Below are 27716 nucleotides of genomic sequence, written 5' to 3' on the forward strand. Positions count from 1 at the left end.
AATCCTAGCCAGCTAGGGAGAACAAAGCAGACATAAAAGAGGTGAAATGTTATGCATACAACAGGTAGATAATACAGAAGAAATTAACATACCAAGATGCTGTAGAATAGTTCATGCACAAAGAGCCCCAAGACGCTGGTCAAGATATAGGCAACATGATAGAGAAATTCCATATCCATGATCATGGCCTTATATCCTCGGATGAATGTTCCACGGTTTCCAACAAAGCTCACCACAAACACAATCTTATTTGTCAGCTGTGGAACAAGCACAAAGCAGAGGGGAAAAGAGGCAAGCAGTTACTTTCCGGAGTGAGTTTATGCTGTTTATTATGCTACTTTAGCTTTACTGACAGCAATCTTCTGCTTTCAGTTAACACTGATATAAATCCATTGCCATTAGATTTGCAAAGTCAAACTGGTCTTAGCTCTAGGCATGGTGCCAGTACCTAAAACAACTTGCTTTTTTGTTTGTTTTGTTGCTTGGTTGGTTTGTCTCCTTAATAAAATTTATACACTGCTTGATTGTAAAAAAAAAACCAAAAAAACCTCAGCATTTTACAAAAGATACAACAGTAAAATCAAGAAAATTTCACAACCAAACTTAAAAGCACACAAAAGTTAAAATACTAAACTAGATTAAAATTACTTCGATTTTCTAAGCATCTAGATAGGCATATTTAAACAAGAATGTTTTTAACAGGTGCCGAAAAGAGTACAGCAAAGACGCCTACTTGATCTCAATAGGCAAGGGGTTGCACAGTTTATGGTAGTTCAATGGAACTCATTCCCAGTTAAATATGTACAAGACTGCAGCCAGAGTCTGGCCTGAGGTTAGCCAAGTGACTTACATTGAGAGCTCCCAGTATGTTCAGAGTGAGTCCAATGCCCAGGTGGTAGATGGATCGCAGGATCAATGCCACAAGGAGCGGTCGGATCCCGTAGCGTCGGGTAAAGAGCGCCATGATGGAGAAGCAGATTAAAAGCCAGGAGAGCAGGGGGATCAGTGGAGAATCCAACAGCCCTGGAAATTCACAAATTAATTCATTAAGTAGCCAAGACATTTGTTTGTAACATAACCTTCAGCAGCAGCTGCTGTGATGGAGCAGAACTGCTCTCCTGACACTGGCATCGCTGAGACTTACCTGGAAGGTGCAGGGGTGGGGAAGGGTGAGGTTTGGATGCACACACACCCCCACCAGCCCGGACCTTGCCACCGTCCTGTCCCACCCAACACCTCCCAAGTGACAGAAGTGGAGCTCTGCATGCCCCACTACTGATCACGTCACACAGCATTAGGTGAGAAGAAACAAGCTTCGCGAGCACACAGCATTAAAGCACTTGCATAGCAGCAGCCAGCGAGGCAAAGCAGAAGGCAGTGAATGCCATTGCTGTTAGGGCTCATCCACGCTTTCGTTTGTGATTTCTAGGCTTGTCAGAAAATCTGCAGTTTACTGCTGAACTGGAACAAACGTCAGTCGGATTTTCTGCAAAGAACTGCAGCTGACAGGGAGGAGAACTGGAGATGCCTCCTTGCCCAGGATGATGCAGATGTGCTACTAATGCATAACCTGCAATGCCTAGTGGGAACCAAAGATGCCATCACCCTGTACCCACACAGGCACTGCTAGCCATTCCCCAACAGCACAGCTGCTCAGTGGCCCACATCCTGCCTCATCTGTTTTCAATCCAAGATCTGAGCACCCAGATCTAAAGGGATGCATTTCTTTTAGGAGACCACATCAGGGTATGTATAGTCTACCATGAGTGTCATCTACATCAAAGGTTTTCAACCCTTTTGAGTCCATAGCTCCCTTGACCAACGATATGCTTTCTGCGGCACCCCTGTGGGGCTCAGGAACCCAGTTATGTCACCCCTTGCCTGCAGAGCTGGCAGCCTCTCACCCTTTTTCAAACAGCCTCCCTTGTGGAGTGCTCCCTCAGCCTCCTCTCCCCTCTCCTTGGGAGTCCTCTGGGCAGCTGCTGCTGCCGCCCTTGGTCTCTGAACTGCCCAGCCCCAAAGAGTGGTGTTTCCTCACACTGCCCTACAGGGGCCTGGGACTTGTCTGTCCATTCCCAACAGCAAGGGCTGGGGGACTGCCTGGCTGGGCTCCCTCGCCCAGCTCTCTCTTACTCCAAGGCTGCTTCAGCTCCTGGCAACCAGCACCCCCCCAGAAGCACCATTCACCTAGGGAGTTTGTAGCCAGGACTGCTACAACAAACAGCTATGCAAGCCTTTGGGAGGCAGAGATGCAAGAGGGCATCAGAGGAAGGAGGGAAGGAAAGATGGACAGAGGCCAGTGTTGCCTTTGGCACCTCTGACAATCATTCAAGGCACCCCAGGGTGCCATGGCACACTGGTTGAAAACCACTGATCTGCATGCTTGTTTGTTTCCAAAAACACTCATAATATACAAACAGAACACAACTTCGTACTGGGAACTGGTTTACCAAAGGTTTTGCAGAAAGGTTCTTTCCAAAGGGGGTTTATTTTTAATGTTCACAAAAAGATAAGTGATTAGAGTTTTTGAAATGATAGCTTATTCAAGGTAAAGAACTGCTAGCGAGTTGGCTGCAAAGGCCTAGCTGGCAAAATTGACTGAAGAACCACAGGGCCTCAGATAGCATTTTCACTGCATGAATACCAAGTGGACAGAGTATCCCTGCAAAGGGATCCATGAATGCTGGCAGTGGTTGTATAAAAATCAAAGTGAGCCTGATGGAACATATACCCATTGAGGATGCCTCGACGTAAGGATAGAATAAAGCAATGATGATGTTTATGAAGACAGCCAGGTTGAAGGAAATACTTCCCCAGAGTGTCATTCTGCGGGAGAACCAGTACATCAGTGGATTGCCTATGAGAAGAAAGAAAGGCAAAGCTGAGTATATCTTGTATGCTTTTGGAAAGTAGCACAGAACTCTCCAAAGACCCAGCAATCTCAGTGCAATTATTTATAGAGCCAGGGATCAATGCTCTTGTTTCCCCAGCCCAGTTGCAAACACTATCAATTGCCAGAAACTGGGACATAATTTTCAAATGATACCTCATATTTGTGCTCACCACATTTCAGTGGACTGCAGCACATAAAACTGGTCCGGGATCATGTCCTCATTTCATTCTTTCTACCTCTGTTTTCTGTAGAAAAACTCACTAAGATTTTCAATGCTAACACGTTAAGCAGGGAGGGTGAAACAGCAGCCCTCCATATCTTATTGGACTCCAACTCCCATCAGCCCCAGCCAGCATGGCCAATGGCAAGGATGATGGGAGTTGTAGTCTGGGCAGCTACGGGTTAGCCACTGTTGATTTAAAGGGACATCCAACTAGCTCTCTCAGAGCTAAGGAATAGGGATGCTGCAGATGTGCCACCCACCCCGCAGCCTCCCTGACTGGTAGTCTCTGAGAATCCCCACACAGCAGCGTTGGGAGATGTCAATGTCCATGCAGGGGCTACCTCTACAGATTCAGCTCATCGTGGCCTTAATGACTACTATGGGGCTATCTCAGTTCATCACAGGCCCCGAACAAGTGGAAGGGCACACTCTTGAACTGGTCTTTGCTATAGAGTGAGTGGCTGCAGAGAGAGTTTGCAGTGAGCTCATTGTCATGGGTAGATCATTCCTTGATGACACTTGGACTGGCAACAGTAATATCCTCCTGCAGGGGTGTGGAACTACTGAATATTAAACAGGCGCCATCTCTTGTCTTTTTGGCAACAGCTGAAGACCTTCCACTTTCAACAAGACATTTGCATTGAAATCTTTCCCAGTCTGCACCTGTACTGGAATTGTTTTAAATATTTCCTTTTTTGTTTTACTACTTGTTGACTGCCCCTGGGTTGCTTTGGGAGGAAGGGCAAGATACAAATTTAAAGAAAAAATAAAATAAGATGGTCTGCCCCAGAGACTTATAGAATTCAATGGATTATTGGATCATCTAGGGGGTTTCCTGATTGACGTGGTTGGCACTCCTGAAAAAGCTGTGGTCTCACTGTGAAACAGAAACGGCTATTGAAATGATCGCTCCAAAGCGCCCTCTCCAGGGCTATGGAGTCTGCACGGCCCCATGATTCTCTGGGGAGCTGCAGGGAATGAATTGGGTGCCACCTTCAGGACAGGGTCAGTGGAGCCCAGTGAACATCACTTGACTATCCACGCTCCTCAACAGGTGCTTCAGGGGCTTGAGCTGACATACAATTTGGCATTCTAAATTATTATCTGTACAAACAGCCTCCTGCCTTGTTCTAGTCTTACTGCGCAGTTTCTTCTGCCATTCCATCTCGTTGTGGAGGAAGGACGACTGCTCAAAGAAGTCACTGACTTTGCTGCCCTGGTCATCCTGCTCTGTTGTGGTGAACAGGCGGTATTTCGTCTCTTTGGTCACAAACTCGCAGATGCTGGGCACCGGGAAGATGATCTGCTCCATGCTGCGGTCCAGGCGCACAATCTGGGAGAAAGCAGAGATTTGAGGAGTCTTTGGTTCATATCCTGGATGGGACCTAGGTCTTTTCCCCGCTTTATCCTGGTAGCTTAAGTATGGGTCAAAGCAGTTGAAAACCGTATGTATAAAATATACAGCTAAAAGCAGTGCATCTGTATATGTGACAGTCACCCCCAGCAGCGAAACCCAGGAAATAAGCATCTGGGGTGGGGCACAATGTCTGCTAGAGTTGCAGCTAATCCAGGACGCTGCACCAGCAAACAGCATGGGCCAGTGCTTCAACATTGGCAGGCAAGAGTTAGCATCACCAGATGCGGCATCATAAAGGTTTTTATATGGCTCAGGATAAGGTAGAGAAAGGACATGACTAGGTGGAATCTTGAGCGAGTCAACCACAGGGCATTTTTCAAAGAGATTTGCTAGTCACAAGGGAGGAGGCTACATTAGTGTATTCCGGCACAATTCCTTACAACTAATGGGATGACAGCTGACAGGCACGAGCCTGAGCTCTTGAAAAATTGGTTACGCAACTTAAAAGCTACAAAAGCAGCAGCTCTGGTGCCGAATAGAGCCATCCTAAAGTTGAGGATGAGGAGAGAAATTCTGTAGAGGAGAAACCACCATTTCCTAAAGCCTACTGGCTCACACCAGCCAGAGCTGGAGGTTTTCTATTGTGTACTGCCTTCATTCAGCTTTCATGAAAAGTAGTTTTCCCACTATTGACACTAATGGAAGAGAAAACAATTATGCTAACTTCAGAACTGGTGTACATTTTTGCCATTTGTGAGGGCAAATCAGGGGAGGCCTTGGAATCACAGTATCCAAGGCCCCCTCACAAGCCTCTTATGGAGATTTCATAGCAGGTCATCCACATGCTGTTAGATAATGAAATGCAGAACTGTATATTACACCGTTTAGGTCATCTGATAGAGAAATCCGGATACCAGACATGACCCCTAAAAATTCTAATTACACACAGATTTGAAAACGTGTAGAGATAGCTATGAAAAAAGTCAACCCCACCTCTATCTGGGATGTGTGCTTCTCATAATACGCTAGTGGATCTTCCTCTTCCTCTTGGACAGGAGTTGTTGATTTCAGCATCTGGGTCAGCTGTTTGTTGTGTAGAATGAGCTGTGAGAAAGAGAAGGGGAAAATACTATAACCTCGGCTTGTAAAGGCCCGGGGGGGGGATCTCTTTCAGCTATGTATTAGCAATACATTTCCTTGTATTTACTAGGTATGACAAGCTCTGGGGGGTGAGGGGAGCATATATAGTCAGGGTAGACAGGGCCTGCGCTTCCCCTGGGAGACAGCCATTCAATTCAGCACACTAATTAACAGCCAAAGACCACTAATCTGTAAATTACAAATCACTGCCCATAAATCCCCACACAGAAATTGAATTATAACTGGGTAATGATTGTGGCCTTAGACTGTGCAATGTGAGCAAACAAGCTCACAGCCAAGCAGTCAATGTGGCTATCTCTGAAAAATAAAAGCAATGTTGGTTGTACCACAGGGAAAACTCACCTGCACTGCTGTATAAAGAACTACTGGGAGGTGAGGGAAAGTGTATCCAGAGACTACTATGCCCACAGGAAAGCAACACAAAGCTGTACAATCATCCAGTAGATTTCCCACTTTGGTGTATGGGGTTTCCCCCCACCCCTTCTAGTGTAACATACTATCGCTCAAAAGCTTTCTCCCCTGTTCTTGATCTGAAGGCCAAGAAGTAAGGCCCTTTCATTGTTCTATTCTGTGCCTCCGTGACCTATTGTGAACCCAGGGATGCGGGTGGCGCTGTGGTCTAAACCACTGAGCCTCTTGGGCTTGCCAATCAGAAGGTCGGCAGTTTGAATCCTCACGATGGGGTGAGCTCCCATTGCTTTGCCGCAACTCCTGCCAACCTAGCAGTTCGAAAGCAAGCAGCACAAGTAAATAAATAGGTACCACGACAGCGAAAAGGTAAACGGCGTTTCCATGCGCTCTGGTTTCCATCATGGTGTTCCATTGCTCCGGAAGCAGTTTAGTCATGCTGGCCACATGACCCAGAAAGCTGGACAAGTGCCAGCTCCCTCGGCCTGAAGTGAGATGAGCTCTGCACCCTATAGTCTCCTTTGACTGGACTTAACCATCCAGGGGTCCTTCACCTTTTTTCTTTTTAGCTTTTATTGTTAAGCCATTGCCTATTCCTCCCTGGGCCCTCTGGCTACCCTGACTCTTAACCATGCACCTTGGGTCACTCTGGGCAGCTAACAAATCCAATAGGGTCAAACAGCAAAAACCAATAGTACAATCAAACAGTAAAAACACCATATAAATCATAATATATACAACAAAAATAGCCACTAATATAAGGCATATGTCCACAAACCTGTTCTGATGTGTGTGTACCTCCACAACAGTGAGTAAAGTTTCTTAAGTAGAGCCAACTGCCATGCTCTAGCCATCCAGCCACTCAGTGATGTTTGAAGTTTGCCTGCAACCCACAGCTCTGTTTCATATCTGCTTCTCTTCCTCAACCACCTTTTCCCATAGCCTCTGTCTCTTCTATCTATCTTTAAGTTTCTGTTTTTTGGTCCACTGCCAACTCTGCTTCCTTCCCTTAGCCACATTGCCCTTGGGCCTGTACACAATTTTAATCCCAGAAAACTATTTGATTTCCCTCACAAACAGACTTTTTGCCAAAATGCTGGTGTAGACAGCTTCACTACCTCTGCAGTTTAAAAAAAATAAATGCTTGTGAACATTCCATGGCATAAATGTTTCTCAATCACAGCCCTTGATTTCACTAGCACAAAACATCTCAAAAGCATTACAACAGTGTTTTAATAAAATCCTTTGTAAACTGGCAAAGTAGCAATGTCCTTAGTTAACATCCTTATGGATTTGGATTATTGAAGGCTTGTGTAGCTTCCCCATCTCCACATTTCACCTCATGGGAAAATGTAAACAGATGAAAAATTAAATTATGGGAAACAGCTGCAGAACTGTCCCTTACCAGGACTGATGCAATATGTCAGCAGTACTTCCTAAGCACCTTCCTGTTTCAATAGGGAGCATACACATACCATAGAAGAGATCCCTTCTTCCTCCTCCTCCTGAATTCGTTTCACAGGTCTTAAGAGATGCTGGAGCTGCTTGTTGTGCCGAGACAGCTGAAAACATAAAGAAAACAAACAATGAATTGCCAGAGCCTAACAGCTGACTACAAAGTCATTTGTGGATAGGTGAAAGCTTGTTTGCTTTGAAGCCTAATATCACTCAGTTACAATCATTGAAAAAAAAAGTATTTGCATCAGTGCATCCTTTCAGAATGCACATCACCAGTTCAACCAAAAGTAGCGCTTGTGCCCATCATTTGGACAGAAACATTGGGATGCTCCTTGCTGGCAGGGCTTTCCCACCAATGATGGAGCAACCTCCATAGCAAAGGTTAGGAGAGCCAAGCCGGGCTGGGTGGAAGGATACCTCCATCACATCTAAACTCCCTCCAGCACAGCAGATTGGGTTTTTAAATTGCTCTGCCCATCAGTTGTACCATTGCTTCCTCCTCCCCATTTAAAGGTTTATATGGAGCTGTGGGATGAGAGTATGGTACACACACAAAAAAACCAATGTACTTCCTTGATCTGGGTTTGTGTGGAGAAAGAAGGAATAAAAACTGAAGGGTAAAGCAGATTTGGGCTTGAAGAGAGAACAAAACCCCAGATGTCTATTTCTTTCTGTTGGAAGTGTGTTGTATTGCATGCGGGTCAAGACTGCAGCTCCATCCACCTATCAACTGAGGCTGAAATCTTCCAATGTTGTGCTTGAGAAACTATTTTAATTGGTCTGGGGGGAGAATGTGGGAAGAGTAACCCTTTCTAATCCATCCTTCATCCTCAAGGGCCCCAGTGCCTAGGAAAAGGGAAAGGAATCTTTATCAAGCAGTAAAGCATTCATACAAAGGATACCTGTAGGGCTAAAATGTAGATGTTGTGTCCAACTTCCCGAGGAGAAACATCAGAGTTCTCACACTCTTCTTCTTGAACATAGGCTTTCTTAATGACATCAACCTGTGAAATATTTCACACATAAGTCCTGGTCACTAAAGCAGGAATCTGCTATAGGCAAGGCTATAGCAATAGCATAGTAAACAGGTAGGCTTGCTGTATGAGCAAAGAATCTGCTATTCTGTGAAGAATTGGTGTCCTGAGAATCACAGCTTTCATTTTTAATAAGAAAATGGACAGCCTTACTGTTACTAGCTCTTGTAGAGAAATGGACTAAAAATCTCAGAATTCAAAAGGGTTGAAAATAATGCCCTGAGTCTTTTTCTCTCCCACATAGCTGCCCCATCCTACAGTCCACAAATTCCAACCCACCTCACCAAACCCTTATTCCATTCTAAAGGTAAAGGACCCCTGACCATTAGATCCAGTCTTGGCCGACTCTGGGGTTGTGGCGCTCATCTCGCTTTATTGGCTGAGGGAGTTGGTGTACAGCTTCCGGGTCATGTGGCCAGCATGACTAAGCTGCTTCTGGTGAACCAGAGCAGTGCACAGAAATGCCGTTTACCTTCCCGCCGGAGCGGTACCTATTTATTTACTTGCACTTTGACGTGCTTTCGAACTGCTAGGTGGGCAGGAGCAGGGACCGAGCAATGGGAGCTCACCCCGTCGCAGGGATTCGAACCGCTGACCTTCTGATCAGCAAGTCCTAGGCTCTGTGGTTTAACCCACAGTGCCACCCGCGTCCCCATTCTACTCTAGTCTTTCCATTCTATTCTAGTCATTCCATTCTAGTCTTTGCCAAATGTTTCCAAGTAGTATGGAAACCAAAGGGCAGCAAGGCAAATGTTTGTCAACTGACCAGCTAGTGTCTCAATTTTGACCCTACTGTATTATGGTCTGGGCAAACCTCAGGCTTGTGAGCTGATGAAGACCCTTCCAGGCCTATTTACTGGGTGTGAGGGATCTCCCGAGGCCGTGTCCACTCTCCTCAGGTCACTTCCCCTGTTCCCATGCCATGTCCCTCACAGACCCTGCTTCTCGTTCTCCTTGAGGGCTTCTGCCTGGCTGGAATGTGTTCTTGGAACTGGGACAGAGTGTGCGGCTTGTCTTGTTGGAAGATGGAGATAAGTGGGTACAGAAACCTTGGACTTTTGCAGAGTCACATCCATTGCTCTGCATACTCCTGCCTCAAACTCTACCCACCATTGGCATGAGGCTTCCAGAATGTTGCCAGCAAGGAAATGCAGTCCTCAGGCTGAAAAATGTTCCACACCCCTGCTATAATCTATTATTCTCTTCGTCCCTCTGCTGAATTTGCCAAGGAGCAAGGTAGCTGGCATATTGTCTGAAGAGTGCTCAGAGATGGTACCCATCTAACATGGTGCAGACTGAGACCAGTTACTTAGGAGCAAATGGATTCCACGTACGTGAAGTAAAACAGGTTATATTTCTACAAGGCTCTGTCAAGAGGGAACTGCAAAGCTGATAAAGAGGATGATGAGAAGCTGCTTAAAGGATGGATGTCCTATATCCCAATTGTGCTCCACACAATTCCAGGTCCCCTTTATTTCAATAATGATTTGAAGTGCAAGAGATCTCTCAAAAGCAGGAAAGACCACACAGAGCTATCCCAGCCCTCTCAACTTTCTTACCAATTCCTGAGGCCGAAGGCTGATGAGAATCCGCTCAGCATTCTCACTGTCATGCCTGCTCTCCATCAGGGCCAGCAAAAGCTTGGAGGCATTGTCCTTATAACAAACAAAAAAAAGCTACTGCAGTAAAGATAGATGGTTTCAACACACCATGTATCCAGAGCGCACTCACTCTGCAGAAGATCAATCCTCCATCAAAGCTACAAGAGAAGTCAGGACTCCAAAGGGATGAGGGAGAGCAAGGAGGAACCAACACACAATATGATTGGGTGGGCAGTATTTGAGAGGCAGGAAGTGGAAGAAGCTTGGTGCATGCAAAACCATGTTTTGGCGCAAAGAGCTAGAATGATCACATTCAAATACGTTCTAGTCTGACCATGAAATAATTGCATGCAGGAAGTCAACCTCCAACATGAAGCATCTCTTGCCATCCCATATCTCCCATCCCTCCTTGTCCCATCACCACATTTCCAGCCAAGCCATCTACCTTTAGCTGAAGAACCAAGTCCATTCGGTACTTGCAGAGGGGGCTGATGTCATTGAGGATCAGGGCTGTGATGATGTCTATGCCGTTTGACTCATGGGTCACAATGCAGCTCTGTGGGTTAATACAAGGGAGTTACTCAACTGGCTCACAGCCGACTCCAAATCTCTGCTCCTATTCAAATGCTGAGACATAAATTTGATGCTCTATCCAGCATCACCTTGTGTGAATCAAGGTGAACTCACGATTTCACTGGATGATGGAAGCAATGCGATTTTATCCACAAGTCAGTTGGGGTTACCTGGTTCTCATGACAGGGTCCCTGGCAATATTCTGTCAGTGTCTCCAGAGTCTGGGTGATGAGGGCCACGTTGTATTCATTGATGTAGAGGCCCAACAAGCCCAGCCGTCCTGTGGTACTACCACACATAATATCGAGAAACTGCAGGGTTTCACACACCAGATTGTAGTTGGTTTTATTGTTCTGACAGCGGAGGAAGTTCTGTAAAACCAAGAGCAGAGTTTAAGAGGCATCTCAGTGGCGGGCAGCTTTTCAAAAGCAGACATCACTTGGATATGAGATATGCTGCAGAAAGGACCCATTTCAGGGCAGGATGCCCACCTGGAGATCCCGGTTGTGATTCTCACACAGCAGCTGCAGAAAGCGAAGAATTGGCTCCATGATCAAAACAGACACACCCATTTCATTGCTTTGGCTTCTATCCCTTGCATCATGGCCAGTCCGGAGCCCTACACCCATTGGATAACGGGATGGGGCGCTGGGCAGCATGAAAGATGTGACTCGTTCTGCAAGGAAATCAACACTTGGTTACTGGCTTAGCATATGAGCTGTGGCAACCTGTCTGGAAGCCCTAAAGCCAGTCTGTCTGACTCTTCAGAAAAAGGCATCCCCCTTTGTTCCACTGAGCCTCTCCCTTCCTGTAAGCATCACCCAGCAGCTCAAGTGATGTCCCCTTTTTGACACTCTGGAAGACTCGGCCACTGAAGACCTTGTTATGTGCTGACAGAAGGCTCACCCATTTGCTATTCTGGAGCATGGCTTCTACCAGGAAGCTGAAATACCATGTGGTTTAGGCTGGCAACAGTGACACACACCAAGGATCCCTGCCCCCAGTAATTAGGTGTTTCCCTAATATAGTTATTGCCAGTCTGGATGACAGACAGCCTTTCACCTAAGCTGGGTGTTTCCTGGAGCTTTAGTTTATTAAGGACCAAGTTAACCCTACACTTGCAGAATGCTGAGGGAGCTGGCTTAAAGATTGATGGAGATAAAAAATTAGTACCCATACTGTTTCTCAGTGCAAGGAACCTTTATTTTCCCATGGAGGGCTGCATTCCTTCAGGGGTAATCTATGGGGGAATGCTTGCTGGTGATGGGCAGGGCCAAAGTCAGCGTGTGGGGTAGTGGGTTAGAGCAAAAAGTGGTTGGGGCACTTCTATCTCTCTGTCTCTCTCCTTGTCATCCACATGAAGTTGAGGGTTACATGTGACCCACAAGCCATATGCTCCTCTCTGCTGTCACAGATCCCACATTTTTCAAGAGGGAGTTACTATTCTTCATTTGGGAATCCAAGGGTTGAGAGAGATGTGGCCATTTTTAGAGATTCTTGCCAAGAGCATTTGTTGCTTTCCTAGACAAGCTCTGGTGAGCCCAGAATAAACTGGGTTTCCACATACCTTTGCTGGTATGGTCTGGGGAGTCTTTGTCCTCATGAGGTTTGTTGCCAATATCGCTCATATTTACAGTCACTGTAGACTTGACTTCCTGCTGAGCTTTCTTCATCCGGTCATGCAGAACTTTAAAGAACTTTTCTGACTTCTTGTCACCCGTCATCAAGTTATAGAATGATTTCTTCAGAAAGGGTGGGAGGAACAGGGAAGGGGTTAGACACTTAGTCCTCTGTTCAGGCTTCCAATAAGCATTTGGGAAGCCATTGCAAAAGAGCAGTATGTTGGATTAATGGGCCTTTGGCCTGACCCAGTGGGGCTCCTGTTAGGTTCTTATCCTGCTAGGACCAACCATTTCTTCCAAGGCCATCTGGATTACCTTTAGCAATCGCAAGGTTTTCTGACAGGCAGCTCAAGTTTCATATTACAATTGGGATCTGATGGTAACAATACAAAATTCCTATCCTGCAGATTTCCACAAGCCAGACTCATACTAAATTAACATTTTCCAGATTGTATCAAGAAGGGGGAAAAATAATGACCACAAAGAAAGGAAGGATACCCAGCAGAGGAAGTCCATGGTTTGGTCTGCACCATCGGATTTATAATATGACATCATGCTTCATCAACAATTTCCCCCAGAGGTAGAGAAGTTAAAATCTTACAAGATTTATGATTCATGTTATAGTGGAGGAAAATTATACTCCCATCGGCTTTTCAAAAACTTTTAGAAAAGCTTAAATTAGAACAAAGTTGGATATGCACATTTCAAAGTTAGTTATGCCCAGATCAGATTTCTAAAATAAAGGAATGTTAATGGTAAAGTCAAATGTTGTCACAACATGCTATTTTAAAGATGCACAGTAGAGGGAGCAAAAGTTGTTTTAGAAAAACTATTACAGTCATACCTCTAGTTACATACTGCTCTGGTTACGTAACTTTCAGGTTACGAACCCGGAAGTGTTTACTTCTGGGTTCGCCGCACGTGCAGAAATGACCTGCACACTACGCGCAGTAGCAGCGCTCTACTTAGGGACTTTTCAGGTTGTGAACAGCACCCCGAATGGATGGCGTTCATAAGTAGAGGTACCACTGTACTACAGTTAGGCATCTCAAGGGTACAATTTTAAAGAAATCTGGCTATATGTCTTACAACTCATTCCTTCTTCCAATTATATAGTCAACCAACTGGTGCAATATTATTTTTTTAAGGGTTAATTCCACTAAACATGTTTTGTGCTCGCTTGCTGGGGCACCCAAAGTTGTTGCCGCAGGATCACATTACACCATGGGACAGTCAAATTTGGTAGCTCTGTCCCTGCCACGGTTGAGATATGTACCCCACAGTCACAGTATGGCATTAGAAGTTAAACTGAATTTACACTAGGCAAAAAGTGAGCACTTGGGTAGTTATCTGAACTTAAGTGGAAGCTGTCGCAGCAGACACAAACCTGTATCTCTGTGTTGCCCCCGTCCAGCAGCCGTATGGCCAGGCGGATGCTTTCCTGAAAAATCTTCTCATTCTTGGTGTTCATGATGAGGTCAGACACCAGCTTGGTGGCCCCTTCTCTGTCCAGCCGGCACTGAATGGCAGCAATGACTGACCAATCCTGATCTTGGCCTGTAGGCAAAAAGAACATTAGGGGAAGAGGGAGGTGGAGGCAGCCGAACAGCTTAAAAATCATAACTTAACAAATACAGGGAGGAAGGCTAATTCAATAGTTAATGTGTCACCCTCAGACATGGAAAAATACGGTGCTCCATTTAATTACTACCCTCGGGCAGTTTATGTGACTTTGGCCCAATCAAGCACAAAAAGATGCAAAAACCATTGATGCGATTAAACTGTATGAAGGGCTACATATCAGCTTAAGTAGCTGGTGATGGTGAATAATTTGTATTTGCAAATAGTATTTGCTACCTTGGCTCCTCTATCCATCAGTTTTCTCTCTGCTTGGCCAGGGATAATAAACAGCCCCCTGGTTCACAGTGATAGCTTTGAAGAGCGGAAGGTAAGGCCCAAGGCTCAGTGGTAGAGCACATCTCCTGCACATAGAAAGCCCCAGATCCAAGCTATGGCAGGGCTGAAACCATGAGAGGGCCACTGCTAGTCTGCACCAGGAAACCCTGAGCTAGATAAACCAGGAGTCTGGTCCACAGTAAGCTGTATGCAACCAACATGTGCACCTTCAAGAACATCTGAAATGCCCATCCTATATCTGTGTCCTGCACATCTGAGTGGCAGAAGATGGATTTAAGGGATTCAGAGAAGGGATGGAGAGAAAATGACACAAGAATGAGGAAGATGAAAGCCAGACCTGCAGGCCACTTACCAGTTCCAGAAGGGTCAACAATCTCCCCTTTGGAGCCAGACCTCTTGGTTTGCAGATAATTAGACAAAAGCATTTTCCTCAATGTGTTGCCCTGGCATGAGAAAGAAGTGGGAGGAACTGCTCATCATGATCATCATGATCTTTTGTATTTCAAACCATAACACAAAGTTATCTGGGTGGTTTACAGTAAAAAAAAGGGGGGGAGAAAGGAAAGAAATATAAAACATAAAAGCACAAAGTCAAGATTAAACAAATATTTAAAATAAACACCCTCCATGATTAAAAACATGGATTAAAAAACTGAGAGGCCCAATAACTGGTTTAGGAGGCTTAGGTAAATAGAAAGGTATCCACCTGGCACTCAGAAGTTAACAAAGATGATGCCAGGCAATCTCATTTGAAAAGCTGATCCATAACAGTGGTGCCACTACCAAAAAGGCCCCTTCCCTGAGAATTACTCCCTTACTTCATTTAGTGGAGGCACCTGGAGCAGGGCCTCCAAAGAGGATCCTAAGGTTCCAGTAGGTAAGTATGGAAGAAAGCTGACCACTGTAAGGAACAAGATGCTGGACTGCATAGACCTTTGGTTTGAGCCAGCAGAACTCCTCCTAAGTCTTTAATATTAATGATCCATTTCATTCAGGCTCTCAGTGAATGAGTTAAACTCTGTGAAATAGCAGTGACTGGACAGTTTTTGTGTAGTTAAGAGATGCAATGTCTTGTTACCAAGAAGGGGGATCCTCTCAGAACGCGGTAAAACAGGCCTGGCTCTTTGCCCAGCAAGTCTACCAGGGAAAACAGACTGAGAAAGCGAGTTTGCTGTGGAGGTACCTTATATGTGAGCCCAAACCTCCTCAGCCACTCACCCTCTCTCCATATTTGTTCCTCTTCATCAGCATCTGCTGCAGTGTCCTCAGCACCTTAATGCAAAGCTTCTCCTCACTTTCCATCAGGTCTTTGGTGTGCTGGACCAATCTAGCAACACAAGAAGAATTCCTCTCATTTCCACTACCAGTATGCACACCCAACCACAAGGAATGTTACAAAATACCAAGGACCCTGTTCCTAACTAGACAAGTCCACAGGCCACATCAGTCTTGCCAACCAAGTCTCAAAACCTTTAATTCTTTCATGCCAGCACTTTTTATCTTCTCCTTCCAGGAGTAAAAAGTCAAATAGGTTAAAGGACCCCTGGGTGGTTAAGTCCAGTCAAAGGCGACTATGGGGTTGTGGCACTCATCTCGCTTTCAGGCCGAGGGAGCCAGCGTTTGTCCACAGACAGCTTTCTGGGTCATGTGGCCAGCATGACTAAACTGCTTCTGGCACCACGGAACACCGTGATGGAAACCAGAGTGCACGGAAACACCGTTTACCTTCCCGCTAGAGTGGTACCTATTTATCTACTTGCACTTTGATGTGCTTTCGAATTGCTAGGTTGGCAGGAGCTGGGACAGACCAACGGGAGCACACTCCGTGGCGGGGATTCGAACCACCTACCTTCCAATCAGCAAGCCCAAGAAGCTCAGTGGTTTAGACCACAGTGCCACCCGCTCCCAGGAGTAGCCGGCAGGGCATGGCAGTGTTGCACACCTGGCCTCTCAGCAGCATCACCAAGATGGCAGTACCAAGATAGGGGGGGGGCAGCAGGGAGGTTGAGGCAGTGTAAAAGCCCCACTCACGTGCTACCCTAACCTCAATGTCACCACCAACCTGTCCCAGACCACTTTCCAGAATCTGTCTTCCAAGACCCACTTACTTAGAAAGGAAACCGCCACTTTCGCAACGCTGGTAGGCTTCTGTGCCTTCCATGAAAAGCAGTTCTGGGCGGTGCAAGACATCCACCAGGACTGAAAGTTCAGCTTCTACCAGGGGCTGCAAGCGCTCCTCCAAGGAATTGATGATGTCCTGGAAAAGCATAGTGTCGTCAGGGCAAAGCTAGATGCGATTATGCTGCAGAAGCGTGACATTTGTTACTGAGCGCAGAATTCAGCATCCTGAATATCTTGGCTTTCGTAGAAAAAGGAAGATGCAAATTTCTAGTTCTGAAGCCTGCAAAGAGAAACCTGAAAATGTGTGGGCACAGCCAGAGGGTAGGATATCAAGTATACGAAAGATCAGAGCTCCCATTTATGCAGGCTTCAGAAAGGCTGTCACCTTTTGGGCACACAGAATTGGGAGTTTCCTCAGAGTGGCGTTCAGATTTTTATTTCTGACAGAACAGCACCCTAAGCCATTCCTTGGGGAGAAGCACACCCTGGATACCTTCCAAACAAAACCTCTTCTCAGTCCCTACCTGCAGCTTCTCAATGATGTTTTTATAGTCCCACTGGTTGGTTGTTGCTGATACCCGAGGAAAAGTGCGTGAGGCTGTCTTGTAGCTGGAGGCATTCCTCTGTGCATTGCTGATGGAGGCGCTGTTCAGCAGGGAGCTGACGTGGGCATCAAGGTCCATGGGTAACACAATGGAGCGGCTCTTGGCTGAAAGGAGAGAAGGCTTACAAACAAGGAAGGCGCCTCAAGGTACACCCAGGGAACCTGGGTGATATCCTACAGCCCTGGTTCTGGCAGATCACCCATGCCAAGCCTTCTTTGAAGAACTAGTAGACCCCATGTTGGAGACCACAGTTGGCCACCTCTGGTAGGAATTTCAGCCATGCAAAATCTCAGGTGCCTAAACTGCAAGGAGAGAAGATCTGTAGTCCATCCAAACCAGATCACTGAAGGATGTAAGTCTGATGGCTTTTTCTCATGTTGACTTCAGGGAACAAAGCCCAGACAGTCGCCCTGACTCACTCAGCCCAAGACAGTTCCTTACCAACCATAGCCAGCGTGCGAATGCAAGCTTCTACTGAGCCCTTGTGTTGCTGCTGCAGCCAAGGACACTCCAAGAGCCTCGTGGTAGACTGGAGGAGCTGCACCACAATAGTCTGGTGGGTCTGCAAGAGAGGTGAGGCATTTAAGGGGAATGTTTCAGCACATTGCTTACACTGCTGTATCAGCTTCTGTTTGGATACAATGAGACGAAGGGACCATGAGATTGGACTATAGGTGATCCACAGATCCTGGAGCTTTTAAAAGAATGTAACAGCAGCTGGGGAGGCCTGAACAGGATCAGGGCTGTGATACTGGGGAAGGGTTAACCTTTTTCCCCCATACCATTTTCCCAAATCAAAATTGCAAAGTAGCAGTTTAACTCACAGAGGGAAACATAAAAAGTATATTTGCGCCACGAAGCTAGCAGCAGCAGGTGGGGGGGGGAGGACAAATTGGATTAGGGAAAAGGTCAGCGAAAAGGGAAATAACTTGTTTATTTATTTATTTATTTATTCATACATACGTACATACATACATACATACATACCCCGCCCATCTGGCTGGGTTTCCCCAGCCACTCTGGGCAGCTCCCAACATAATATTAAAAACATGATAAAACATCAAACATTAAAAACTTCCCTAAACAGGGCTGCCTTCAAATGTCTTCTAAAAGTCATATAGTTGTTTATTTCCTTGATATCTGATGGGAGGGTATTCCACAGGGCGGACGCCACTACCAACCCTCCACAGACCTGATCTGATTTTGCTGTATTTACATTTAAAAAACTAAGCAAGGTACCCAATCATGGATCTCCCACTGACTCGTCTAGTTACCCTTAGAACAGCAGCTTATCAATCAACCTCTTACAGTGGTTTTGTTTTTCGATTCTAAACCTGAGTTGAGGATCCACTCAATTGCTGATTGCTATCCTGATTCAAGTGGGAGTGAAAAAAAGAATGATAATATAAAGTGTGCAAACTGAATCCTAATTTTTAGCTATGGAGAATATTCTACATCTGCTTCAGCAGGTCACACTGAGCTTCTCAAATACCTTTTTAGCCGACAAAGTATAGGCCAAGCCAAGTAGCATCCACCTTATGAATGCATCTGTCCCTCAGAAGAGAAGGGAAATGCATGCTAGAGCTGGCCTATGTAGAGACAGAATTAGACTGCAAATCTTGTTCCTTATAAGTACTGGGACCAGTGACATCCTTGCCAGTTCACAATTATGGTCCTACGCTGGAACGGATTTGAGAACCTGAAGTTACCCATTTGTACCTGTAGCGAGGTGCTGTTCTCAGAGAAAGGAGAGCTGAAGAAAGCATGGATTGTGTCCAGCACCACAGTGAGTACATACTTCTCCAAAGAGGGATCCGCCAGGCGCTTCTCACGCTTCTTGCACACCTGTGGAGATGGAGATGAAAAAACAGTACTTCACTTTTCAAAGCACTCCTTCAACATTATCTTAGCAATCCTAACTACAACCCTATAAGGTAGGTCAATATTATTATCCTCCCATTGCAGATAAGAGGCTGTGACTGAGTGGCCTCCTTCAGGCCACCTAATGAGTTTGTGGCTGAGACAAGTTCTCAGTTTGAGACTCCCCAGCTCATGCTTTTAATTCCACCAGAACTGTTGAAGCAGTGGATTATAGCTCATGGGACCAAAAAAAACAGAGCATGGAGATAATATTTCCAGTTAGATGAGTCCAGGTGGCATCTGTGAGACAGAGGACTGGCATCTCCTTCCCTAAACCCAAAGTCAGGGAACTGTGCAGAGTTTGTCTGTACCATGAATTACCAATATTCTGTAATTGTAGGCCCTGGCTTGGGAGTTCCTAGCCTTGGGGCATACTGCCAAGCAGGAACAAATGTGCATTGCCTACAGTCATAATGGCACAGTATAATTTGAGGAAGCAATTTCTTGTCAGACAAAATACAAGGACAATAAAACAGCGTCCTGCTTGGAGGACGGCATACCAGCTCCAGCACACTGAACAGTAATGAAGAGCCAAGACCATCTAGCTCAGCATTCTACCTTCCAGCTGGCCACATGCCAAAGGGAAGTTCACAAGCAGGGCATATCAGGGATATCTATTCCCTCCTGACAGCCTCCGGCATTTGGTAGCCAGAGGTTTACCATCTTCAAACTCTGAAGTCATGCTGGCTATTACAGCTAATCCATTTGCAACTGAGCACAAAGAAAATACAGAGCCCTGTTTTGTTTTACAGCGCCCCAAATGAAAACTGTAATCAAAAACACATTGGGTTCCATAAATTATATTTAGTGCCCCTCTGAGGTTCCTTCTGCTCATTCTTGCATTAATGCCACCCTGCCTTTTTCATCATGGCTAAGCGCCACTAATAGACCGATCCGTCACATGTGGTCACTAAATCCCATCGTTTTTGTTTTTGTTTTAATAAAACAGCTATTTTTGCTAATGGCTAACAAAGCACCTTCAGCAATGAATTCTACAGATGGATGAGGTGTTGTGTGACACTTCCTCCTTCCACCAATTCTTCAGCTAACTAGCTGTTCATATAACTGCCATCAGTGAAACATCAGGCTTATGCTATGAGCAAAAGGACTTCCTTTTCACAAAGGGCAGTGGGAACCTCTCTCCCTCCTCCCATTATCCCAGCCACGCTATTTAGGTACCAACACTTGCCCTGGCCATATCAAGAGTGAAGTTCTCAAACAGCGTCCAGATGTGGTTGCTAGTATAGATCTCCTTCATCTCCACCTCTGTGTCCACGTAGCAATGGTTGACAAAGTTGACGTAAGCAATCTTCACCTGAAAGAGAAGAAGGGATGGGTCAGAAGCCCCTGCCTGGTGTGGGATGAGAAGAGGCAAGGCAAGAAACCTCCACACTTATCCTTTCAGACTTCAAAGGAGCATCTTTGTTTATATTGGTACCCCCAAATGCTTCCCTGAAGCCCCATCCACATCTGTACAAGAAAACGGAAAAGGGGGATTTGAGCCAAAGAAAAGGGGGCTACTTCAGCATCTAAACACTCTGCTGCAAAGAGCAAAGGGTGATGAAGATGCATTCTTACAACTCCATGATGAAGATTAGACTTCCTGATGGCCAAATGAAGCTTCCATAATCAGAGGAATTATGCCACCGCGTAGCAGTTACTGGAGACCAATAGCAAGAGACAAATATTGCCTTCATGCTCTGCTTGCTGGCTCTTCAGAGGCAACTGGCTGGCCAGTAGGAAGCAAGGCGCTGGTTTGATGGACCCCTGGCCTGATCCAGAAGGATGCTGCTTATTCTTACAGTGACTGGCTATAAGGTCGCCCAGTGGGTATCATGGCCAAGCAGGGAATGGTTCATTCCTGACACTATCCACCACATCACACTGGGGAATAACCATCTCACACGCATTTGAAAAGCAGATTTTCCTTTGTTTGGAATCGTGACTCTCCCTAGAAGGGCAGCAACCTGGAATACAGGAAGAACCACAAAGCCACAGCCTTTCAGTGCCTGCACCTCAAGCAGCTGCCCGCATCCTGCCCTTACCTCCGTGATGCAGTCTTCGTGAGTGACCACTCGCACCACATCCTCCAAGGGGAGGAGAGAGGTGCACTTGATTTCTGTGTAGACATTTTTGCCTTCAGCACAGGCTGCCAGCAGATCCACCAGAGAGATGTGGTACATGAGGGGGCTGTTCTCCTCTACTCCGTCCCGGGCTGCTGTCATCATCTCCAACATGTTGGCTAGGGAGGCCTTATCGTTGTAAAACACCACCACGTCATCCCCAGCATTGGTCAGCTGTGGGAAAAGGACAAGGAGGCTAAGCAACACAGCCCAGAAAGAACAGTGGCTAATCTGTGGTTCTCTAGGTGTTGCAGGACTTCAACTCCCACCGCCCCTGAACATGGGCCATGATGATTGGGAGCAATGGAGTCTGAAGCCCACAGGTTCCCCATCCCTGCTCCAAAAGGTTGGCAAACATCTGCAAAAAAATAGTCAGTTTTGAGCCCCTCTCCATCCCCACTGCACCCCTGACCAGCTGTATATAGGCTGTGGTAGAGCTAAAGAGGAGTGCCTCATCCAAAGGAGAATATAATTCTAAGGACCTGAGATACAATGAGAGGATGGCAATTTTACAGCACAGCAGTCACTGTGATGGCATCTCCTGGATGGGAAAGTCCCTCTTCCTCATTGCTAATACACTAAGTGTTCTGTTTTTTTCTCTCGTATAATTTCACAATCAGTCTGAAGAATGAAGCCCAAGCTGGAAAGCTGATAGTCTCAGGCTCAATAGGGATCAAGCCATATACTTGGGTCTGAGAGATACCTGAGAGGTAGGGTCAGCACTATAGCTAGAGGTGGAGCTCAAGAACCTGGGCCCCCAAATGATCACCCAGAAAGCAGTAGGTGATGGTGGCAGCTAAACAGTCCCTGCATCAGCACTTGGGCTGCACAAGCAAACATGCAACCCAACAAGGTTGATACTGGGATTGATGCTGGTCACCACAGCGCCTTCCTTACTTCTTTTTTTAAAAGCCATTATAATCAGACAGCAGCTATTCAGGCCTGTGCATTGTTACAGACACTGATGTTGTTATTACCTTCCTACCACAAAATGGCACTTCTTCCCTTCCCCCCAAGCCAAGTCAGGTTTTTTCCTTCTATGAGATTGTAACTGCATGTGCCACAGGCCTGGCACTTCATTAACCCAGCCAGAAACATGCAGCTTGACGCTTTCCCCCTCAAATTACGGGAGAACTGCAGGCAGGCGATTCAGTTAGGGACTGAAGGAAGCCTACACTTGAGGCTGCCTGATTTACCCTACCAGCTTTAAACCCCAATTTCCTTACTGCTAGAACAGGACTTCCCATAATCTCCTTGTGTCGTGATCTGTACCTCACCTCCTCCCTCTTTTTGCTCAGCCAGAGAGAGAGGGAGAGAGGGGAGAGGGAGAGAGAAAGAGAGAGAGAGAGAGAGAGAGAGAGAGAGAGAGAGAGAGAGAGAGAGATGGAGCCTCACCTCAGTCATGATCATGTCCTGGCACTTCTTGATGTACTTGCCCTCAGCCTTGATGATGGTGTGCAGGAAGTCCAGGTACTGCACGTGGCGTCCGTGGGTGGCCAGACAGTGGATGAAGTGCTGCAGCACCGTCTCGTTGATCTCAGAACACAGCTGATAGTTGTTCAGGAAGATGTGCTGCATTGTCTCTGCTTCCAGAAGCTGGCACAAAGAAGAAGGAAAGGTGAGTCCTCAGAAGGCACAGCAGGTGTCGCTCATACCTATATCTGGCCTTGATCGTTGGCTTCTTGGAACATATTCCAATTTCTTTCTTCTGTCTGCTCAGTGTCAGATTAGGACTGGGAAGACTGAGCTCATATCCCCATTAAGCCTTCTGAGGGACGTTAGGACAGTGACAGCCTCAGGCTAACTTACCTCACAGGGTTAAAAACAGGGGAGGGATAGAGAACCATGTAACCCATCTTGAGCTCTTTGAAGTAAAGAAATAGCATAAAATAAACAAGATCCCATTTTTCACCCATAGCTTTTAGGAAAGGCCTAGACAGGGTTTTCCAACTGTATCCTCACAGCAACCCTGTGAGATTAGACTGGGATAGTTTGGGCTCCATGGAGACATGGCCTCACAACCCAAGTGGGGCAATGAAACTACAAGCCTCTGTTGTAAAGTCTGTATTGGCTGAATCTGAACAGAAACAGGAGATCTACGGAAAATTATATCTTGCACGCTGCCTGCACACAACATTTCTTAGACCCCCTTTTATTTCACTTGCTCCTTCTTCTCTTACCCCAGGGGTGAGGAACAAGCTGAGCTGCTTATGGAGGAGGGCCTGGTTTTCTTGGTTGCCAGCACAAAACTTCTGCAGGAACTGGTGGGTTAACTTCAGGATCTCCAACATCTTGGTGTCACCCTGTTCACGGAGAATAAAAGGTAGGTCCCTGGTGCAAAGTCTTTAATGTACCTTAATTTGAGTAGACCATGAGTGGGGTGAAGTGGCATCAAGATCAGGGGACACCTGTGTGGGACACCAACACCACCAACCTGGAGCTCTCCCCTTCTCACCTCCTCGCCACACCCTACTCTACCCCACTGCTGGCTCCCCCATGCCGCTGCTGACAATCCCACAGATTTAGAACAGCATTATCCCCATGAGATCTCCAGCAGCCCAGCACGTTCTGCTCTCCTAACCATGACTGCCACTCATTCATCTCCTCCTCCTCCTCCTCCTCACCTTCTCATAGGGGATCTGCAGGAGGTCCAGCATCACTTTGTGGGCATCCATATTCTTCAGCAAGCGCTGCTGCTTCTTTCGCATCTGCTCACCAACCCCACACATTTTATTGAGCCGCTCCAGAATCTGAAGGAAAGCAAGTTGAAACAAAACATAATCATAAACCACAGCCCAACAGGAGATGAATTAGTGGTAGAAAGCAACTAGCAATCTAACCCCTGATTCTAGAGAAGCAAAATGAGAGGTGCCCTCACATGCCTCTCCAGAATCGAGGGATGCTGCTTAGCCCAAGGCATATTGTGTCTGTATGGATTAATTGACACCCCAACCTTCCTCCAACAAGCTCAGGACAGGGTTCTCCACTCTTTCCTCACAACTTTCCAAGAAGGAATGTCAGGTGCAAACGCTTACCCCTTTAACCAGCTGGTAGTTCTCGCTGCTTTTTTCTCCAGGGGTCCCCGGCTCCTCATCTGTGGTACGCTGGGGAGGGGAAGGAAATAAAACTATTCAGGCACTCTTGCATCAGCTAATGAAGTAGAAATCCACCCTCGTGTTTTCTGCGAAGCCTGCTCTCCCTTCACAGCAGTCAAAAACCAGGCTTTCCTATATTGTACACAAACTAATCTTTTAGGTACATATTATGCTATAGTGTAATAAGTGAAGCCAAACCTGGTTCAAAGTGACTACCTTGTGTCATCGTTTCACACACACACACACACACACACACACACACACCCATTCCTAGTAGAGTGCTCTCCTTTTCCCATCCATGTTTTGTCATAGATACTCACAAGAGATCCAGGATTAGCAAAAGCTCCGTGTCGAGGGATCACTCAGTGGCAAAGCAAACGTTACTGATGAAATAATGTGTGGAATGTTCTCAATCCAGGCTCTTGATTCTCATTCATTCATCATTCAAAGCACACCCAGACTTGAACCAGCAATGCAGAGGTGCTCCCTGCCTGGCACAGAGCCACTCCAGCTCTACCTCTTTCTTCTCCTTTTTTTCTCCTTCTTGTCCGTCTTCTCCCTTGGAGCTGCCCTTCTTTTCCACCCAGAGCTCAGACTTCTCCACCATCATGCGTAGTTTATCCAGCTCTGACTTGATCACTTTGTAGTTCTCAACATCCTGAGCCGAGATCAGCAGCTGAACCTGCATTGAGATACCGTGAAGAACATCTGCTGATGCTGCTGGCTGTCAAAAAAAGAACCAGGACGAAGGCCTAGCTCTGTTAAAAGATAGCATATGAGACGTGTATCTCTCTCACTTTGTTCAAGGGTTCCTCAGATGGTTATGATGCCACTAATCATGAAATTTGTGCATAACATAGAATGTGTGGAGGCACACACTGGCCCCACACAGATCTCAGATGGATGAGAATCTTAGTGGATCAAGCACCACCTGATGCACACAGTGCCAAGGCAATGCTTGTTCCCTTCACAGCTAGGTCCAAACAAAGTGAAGCAACAGGGGAGGCATAGATAAGCACAACATGCCAGCCAAGTGGCCAGTTCCATCGAGGAAGAATTGTAAGACAACACTGAAAGGAAGCAGATGTAGGTGACTTGCTGGTTGGCAGAAGTCACATGTCACAGAGAGTTACCTGCTTAAAGGTGTGCAGGACCTCCTGCCTCTGGCTGAAATGTTTGAAGAGGAGCTGAAGGGAACCTGAGACAAGTGGGGGGTAGTCGTGCATGGTCAAATGGATCAGCACCCGAAGGAACATCCGGCCTCCTTCGTCATCAACTTCTAACATGCTGCTTGTTTTCCTGCCGCCAAGTTAAAAAAAGGACATCATATCCAACACTGGTTTTGGAGTTTCAATAATGATTTGCATGCAATAATCCTGATGTGTTGCATTATCTAAAAAATATATTTTTATGGTAGCTCCTAGTGATTCATTATCTCCTATGCCTACACTTTTGGCTATGAACAAAGAGATGCTCTTTGAAAAGGGCAATTGGGAGCACTAATAGAAGAGCTGGAAGTGACAAGAACTTACCCAACCCCAAACATGGCTTCAGCCTGCTCGCCTATCCGGTCCAGGTTCATTGCTGCAGCTGCAGGAAAAGGAAATGCATAGGAAGTGAGCAATGCTGTGAACCATCAGGAGACAACTCAGAGATGATAATGGGGAATGTAAATAAGAAAGGAAGGGGAAACTAATCATCTGATCAGCTCCAGATTTCTGACCCTGTCATCTGTCTCTGTCTCAAAGGTGGGGAGCCACTTTTGTCAGGACCCAAATGTGGCCAACATTCCATGGACCACTTTGACAGGCAGGTGGCCCACCTTTCAATCATCTGATTTCATATGACATCAGATGCATCCTGTGAGGTCAGGCATTTCCTCATCAGGTGCAGAAAACCTCAGGCTGCAGAGGAAGAATAGGGATTCCTCCTTCGCAGCTGCAGCTTGAATCTGAGACTTTTAAAATCTGATGCCCCTTTCTGTTGCCATGCAAAGGAAGATATTTGCAGCTGTGGCTTGAATTCAAAAAGCACCAAATGCAAGCTAGGGTTGCAGATGGAAAATCAGCAGTGCACCCAGGCATGGGAAAGATGGGCATGATTCACCCTAAATGGCTAATAATAATAATAATAATAATAGTTCCCCACCATTGCTTTCCTGTTTAGAATGCAGATGGGGAATCTGTAGCTCTCCAGATGTTGCTGGATTCTTATCAATCAGTCAGCATCATCAGTAGTAATGTATGATGGGTGTTGTAATCCAACAACATCTGCAGTGTTACGGGTTCCATTGATCTGCAGGTAAACACCTGCCAGCTTTTGTATTGTCTATTAAAGCAATATGAAGTTAGAAAGGAATCAATGACACAGTTCAAGTAGGGAGAAAATACAAGGGAGGTGTAGGAGATTACTTGTGGAGTCAAAGGCTGGAGCTGTTCCATCAGCTCCACTGTCCTGCATGGGATAGACCTCTACAAATTCTTTCTTGAAGACAGAGAGCAAATAGGAGATCCTGTAATCCAGACGTACATTCAGGATGAACTGAGGAAGAACAGAGAGATAATCAATCAATCCAATTTGCACACCTTTCCAACCTTTCATAATCACTTTCCCTTCTTAAGCCCCAAGTCAAGAAAAGGTCCATCATGAGCAACTATTGGTGTCACATGGTCACAAGGTCTCAGGAATTTGCCCTAACCTGCAAAATCTCTAGAATTTTCAGCTTCGTTTCCATCACCACAATGTTTTCATTTTCTATGCTCCTTCCCCTATCAGCAGGTTCAGGAACTACCACGGCATTCATATTCGAGGGACCAAAGATGGACTGCTTCCTGCTCAGCACCATAGTTGACATCATCTGGCCGACACCATGAATGGACCTCCGGACATTTTTCCCTGGAAGAGCAACCACAAAAATCATGGTCAAAGCTGGTCCTACTTACATAGACCTCTTGCAATGGCTATTTGCTGAGCTTTTGCTGGAGATCAGCAGAAAATGCACCTCCACAAGCAAACCAAAGGAAAGAACTATGAAACTGAAAAATATCTGGTCTGAGTCCTTGGTGGGTAAGCAGAGCACATTTTTATTTCTGTGCTAATATCAAGTTATTTCCCCTCATTATTCTGTCGACATTTTATTTCTTCTGAATTGTCGTCCAGTGTATGAATATTCTGTGCAGGTCATTATATGATCCTTGCCAAATTACACCCCTGGCCATGAAGAGCGAGTCATGGTCATATCCATTAAGTGAATCAAGGTGATGTACAAACCAAAAAAGAGAAATGTGTAAGGTGAATTGTGGGGTTCTACTTTAACCATTTCTGGCCTAGCAAGGTTCATGGAATGAATTATGCTTCTTCTGTAATTCGTAAAACAGAGATGGGGAATCTGTGGCCCTTCAGATGTTGTAGGACCACCAACTCCTGGTCAGGCAATGGTCAGGGATGATGGGAGGTGAAGTTTGGCCACATCTGAGAGCCACACATCTGTCCTACCTAAGAAAAACAGCCCCTATCTAACACCATACACTTGCAGTACTTTATTAGACTGCAGTATTTAAAAATGGATGTTATTTTTAATTTAAATGATGGCATTTGCCCTTGGC

The 27716-nt window shown here is 46.0% G+C and overlaps 1 protein-coding gene across 1 annotated transcript in view; it reads right to left on the reverse strand.

Moving 5' to 3' along the window:
* The window catches only part of ITPR3 (inositol 1,4,5-trisphosphate receptor type 3), a 96801-nt gene that overhangs the window by 8241 nt on the left and 60844 nt on the right, over positions 1 to 27716 (reverse strand). Inside the window, exons 22-51 of the mRNA XM_079980965.1 lie at positions 26810 to 27006; positions 26523 to 26652; positions 25644 to 25701; positions 25245 to 25410; positions 24629 to 24793; positions 24052 to 24120; positions 23641 to 23766; positions 23197 to 23319; positions 22412 to 22612; positions 20939 to 21190; positions 20083 to 20208; positions 18693 to 18818; positions 17415 to 17535; positions 16893 to 17077; positions 16356 to 16504; positions 15466 to 15574; positions 14600 to 14690; positions 13718 to 13887; positions 12276 to 12450; positions 11200 to 11384; positions 10879 to 11079; positions 10581 to 10691; positions 10094 to 10189; positions 8403 to 8504; positions 7518 to 7604; positions 5467 to 5577; positions 4257 to 4449; positions 2732 to 2857; positions 851 to 1023; positions 93 to 257 (exon numbers count right to left, since the gene is read on the reverse strand). Coding sequence (XP_079837091.1) covers positions 93 to 257; positions 851 to 1023; positions 2732 to 2857; positions 4257 to 4449; positions 5467 to 5577; positions 7518 to 7604; positions 8403 to 8504; positions 10094 to 10189; positions 10581 to 10691; positions 10879 to 11079; positions 11200 to 11384; positions 12276 to 12450; positions 13718 to 13887; positions 14600 to 14690; positions 15466 to 15574; positions 16356 to 16504; positions 16893 to 17077; positions 17415 to 17535; positions 18693 to 18818; positions 20083 to 20208; positions 20939 to 21190; positions 22412 to 22612; positions 23197 to 23319; positions 23641 to 23766; positions 24052 to 24120; positions 24629 to 24793; positions 25245 to 25410; positions 25644 to 25701; positions 26523 to 26652; positions 26810 to 27006 — 4289 coding nt within the window. The remainder of the gene's footprint in view (positions 1 to 92; positions 258 to 850; positions 1024 to 2731; positions 2858 to 4256; positions 4450 to 5466; positions 5578 to 7517; positions 7605 to 8402; positions 8505 to 10093; positions 10190 to 10580; positions 10692 to 10878; positions 11080 to 11199; positions 11385 to 12275; positions 12451 to 13717; positions 13888 to 14599; positions 14691 to 15465; positions 15575 to 16355; positions 16505 to 16892; positions 17078 to 17414; positions 17536 to 18692; positions 18819 to 20082; positions 20209 to 20938; positions 21191 to 22411; positions 22613 to 23196; positions 23320 to 23640; positions 23767 to 24051; positions 24121 to 24628; positions 24794 to 25244; positions 25411 to 25643; positions 25702 to 26522; positions 26653 to 26809; positions 27007 to 27716) is intronic.

This window comes from Podarcis cretensis (assembly GCF_951804945.1).
Source record: "Podarcis cretensis genome assembly, chromosome: 6".
NCBI classification, from domain to species: Eukaryota; Metazoa; Chordata; class Lepidosauria; order Squamata; family Lacertidae; genus Podarcis; species Podarcis cretensis.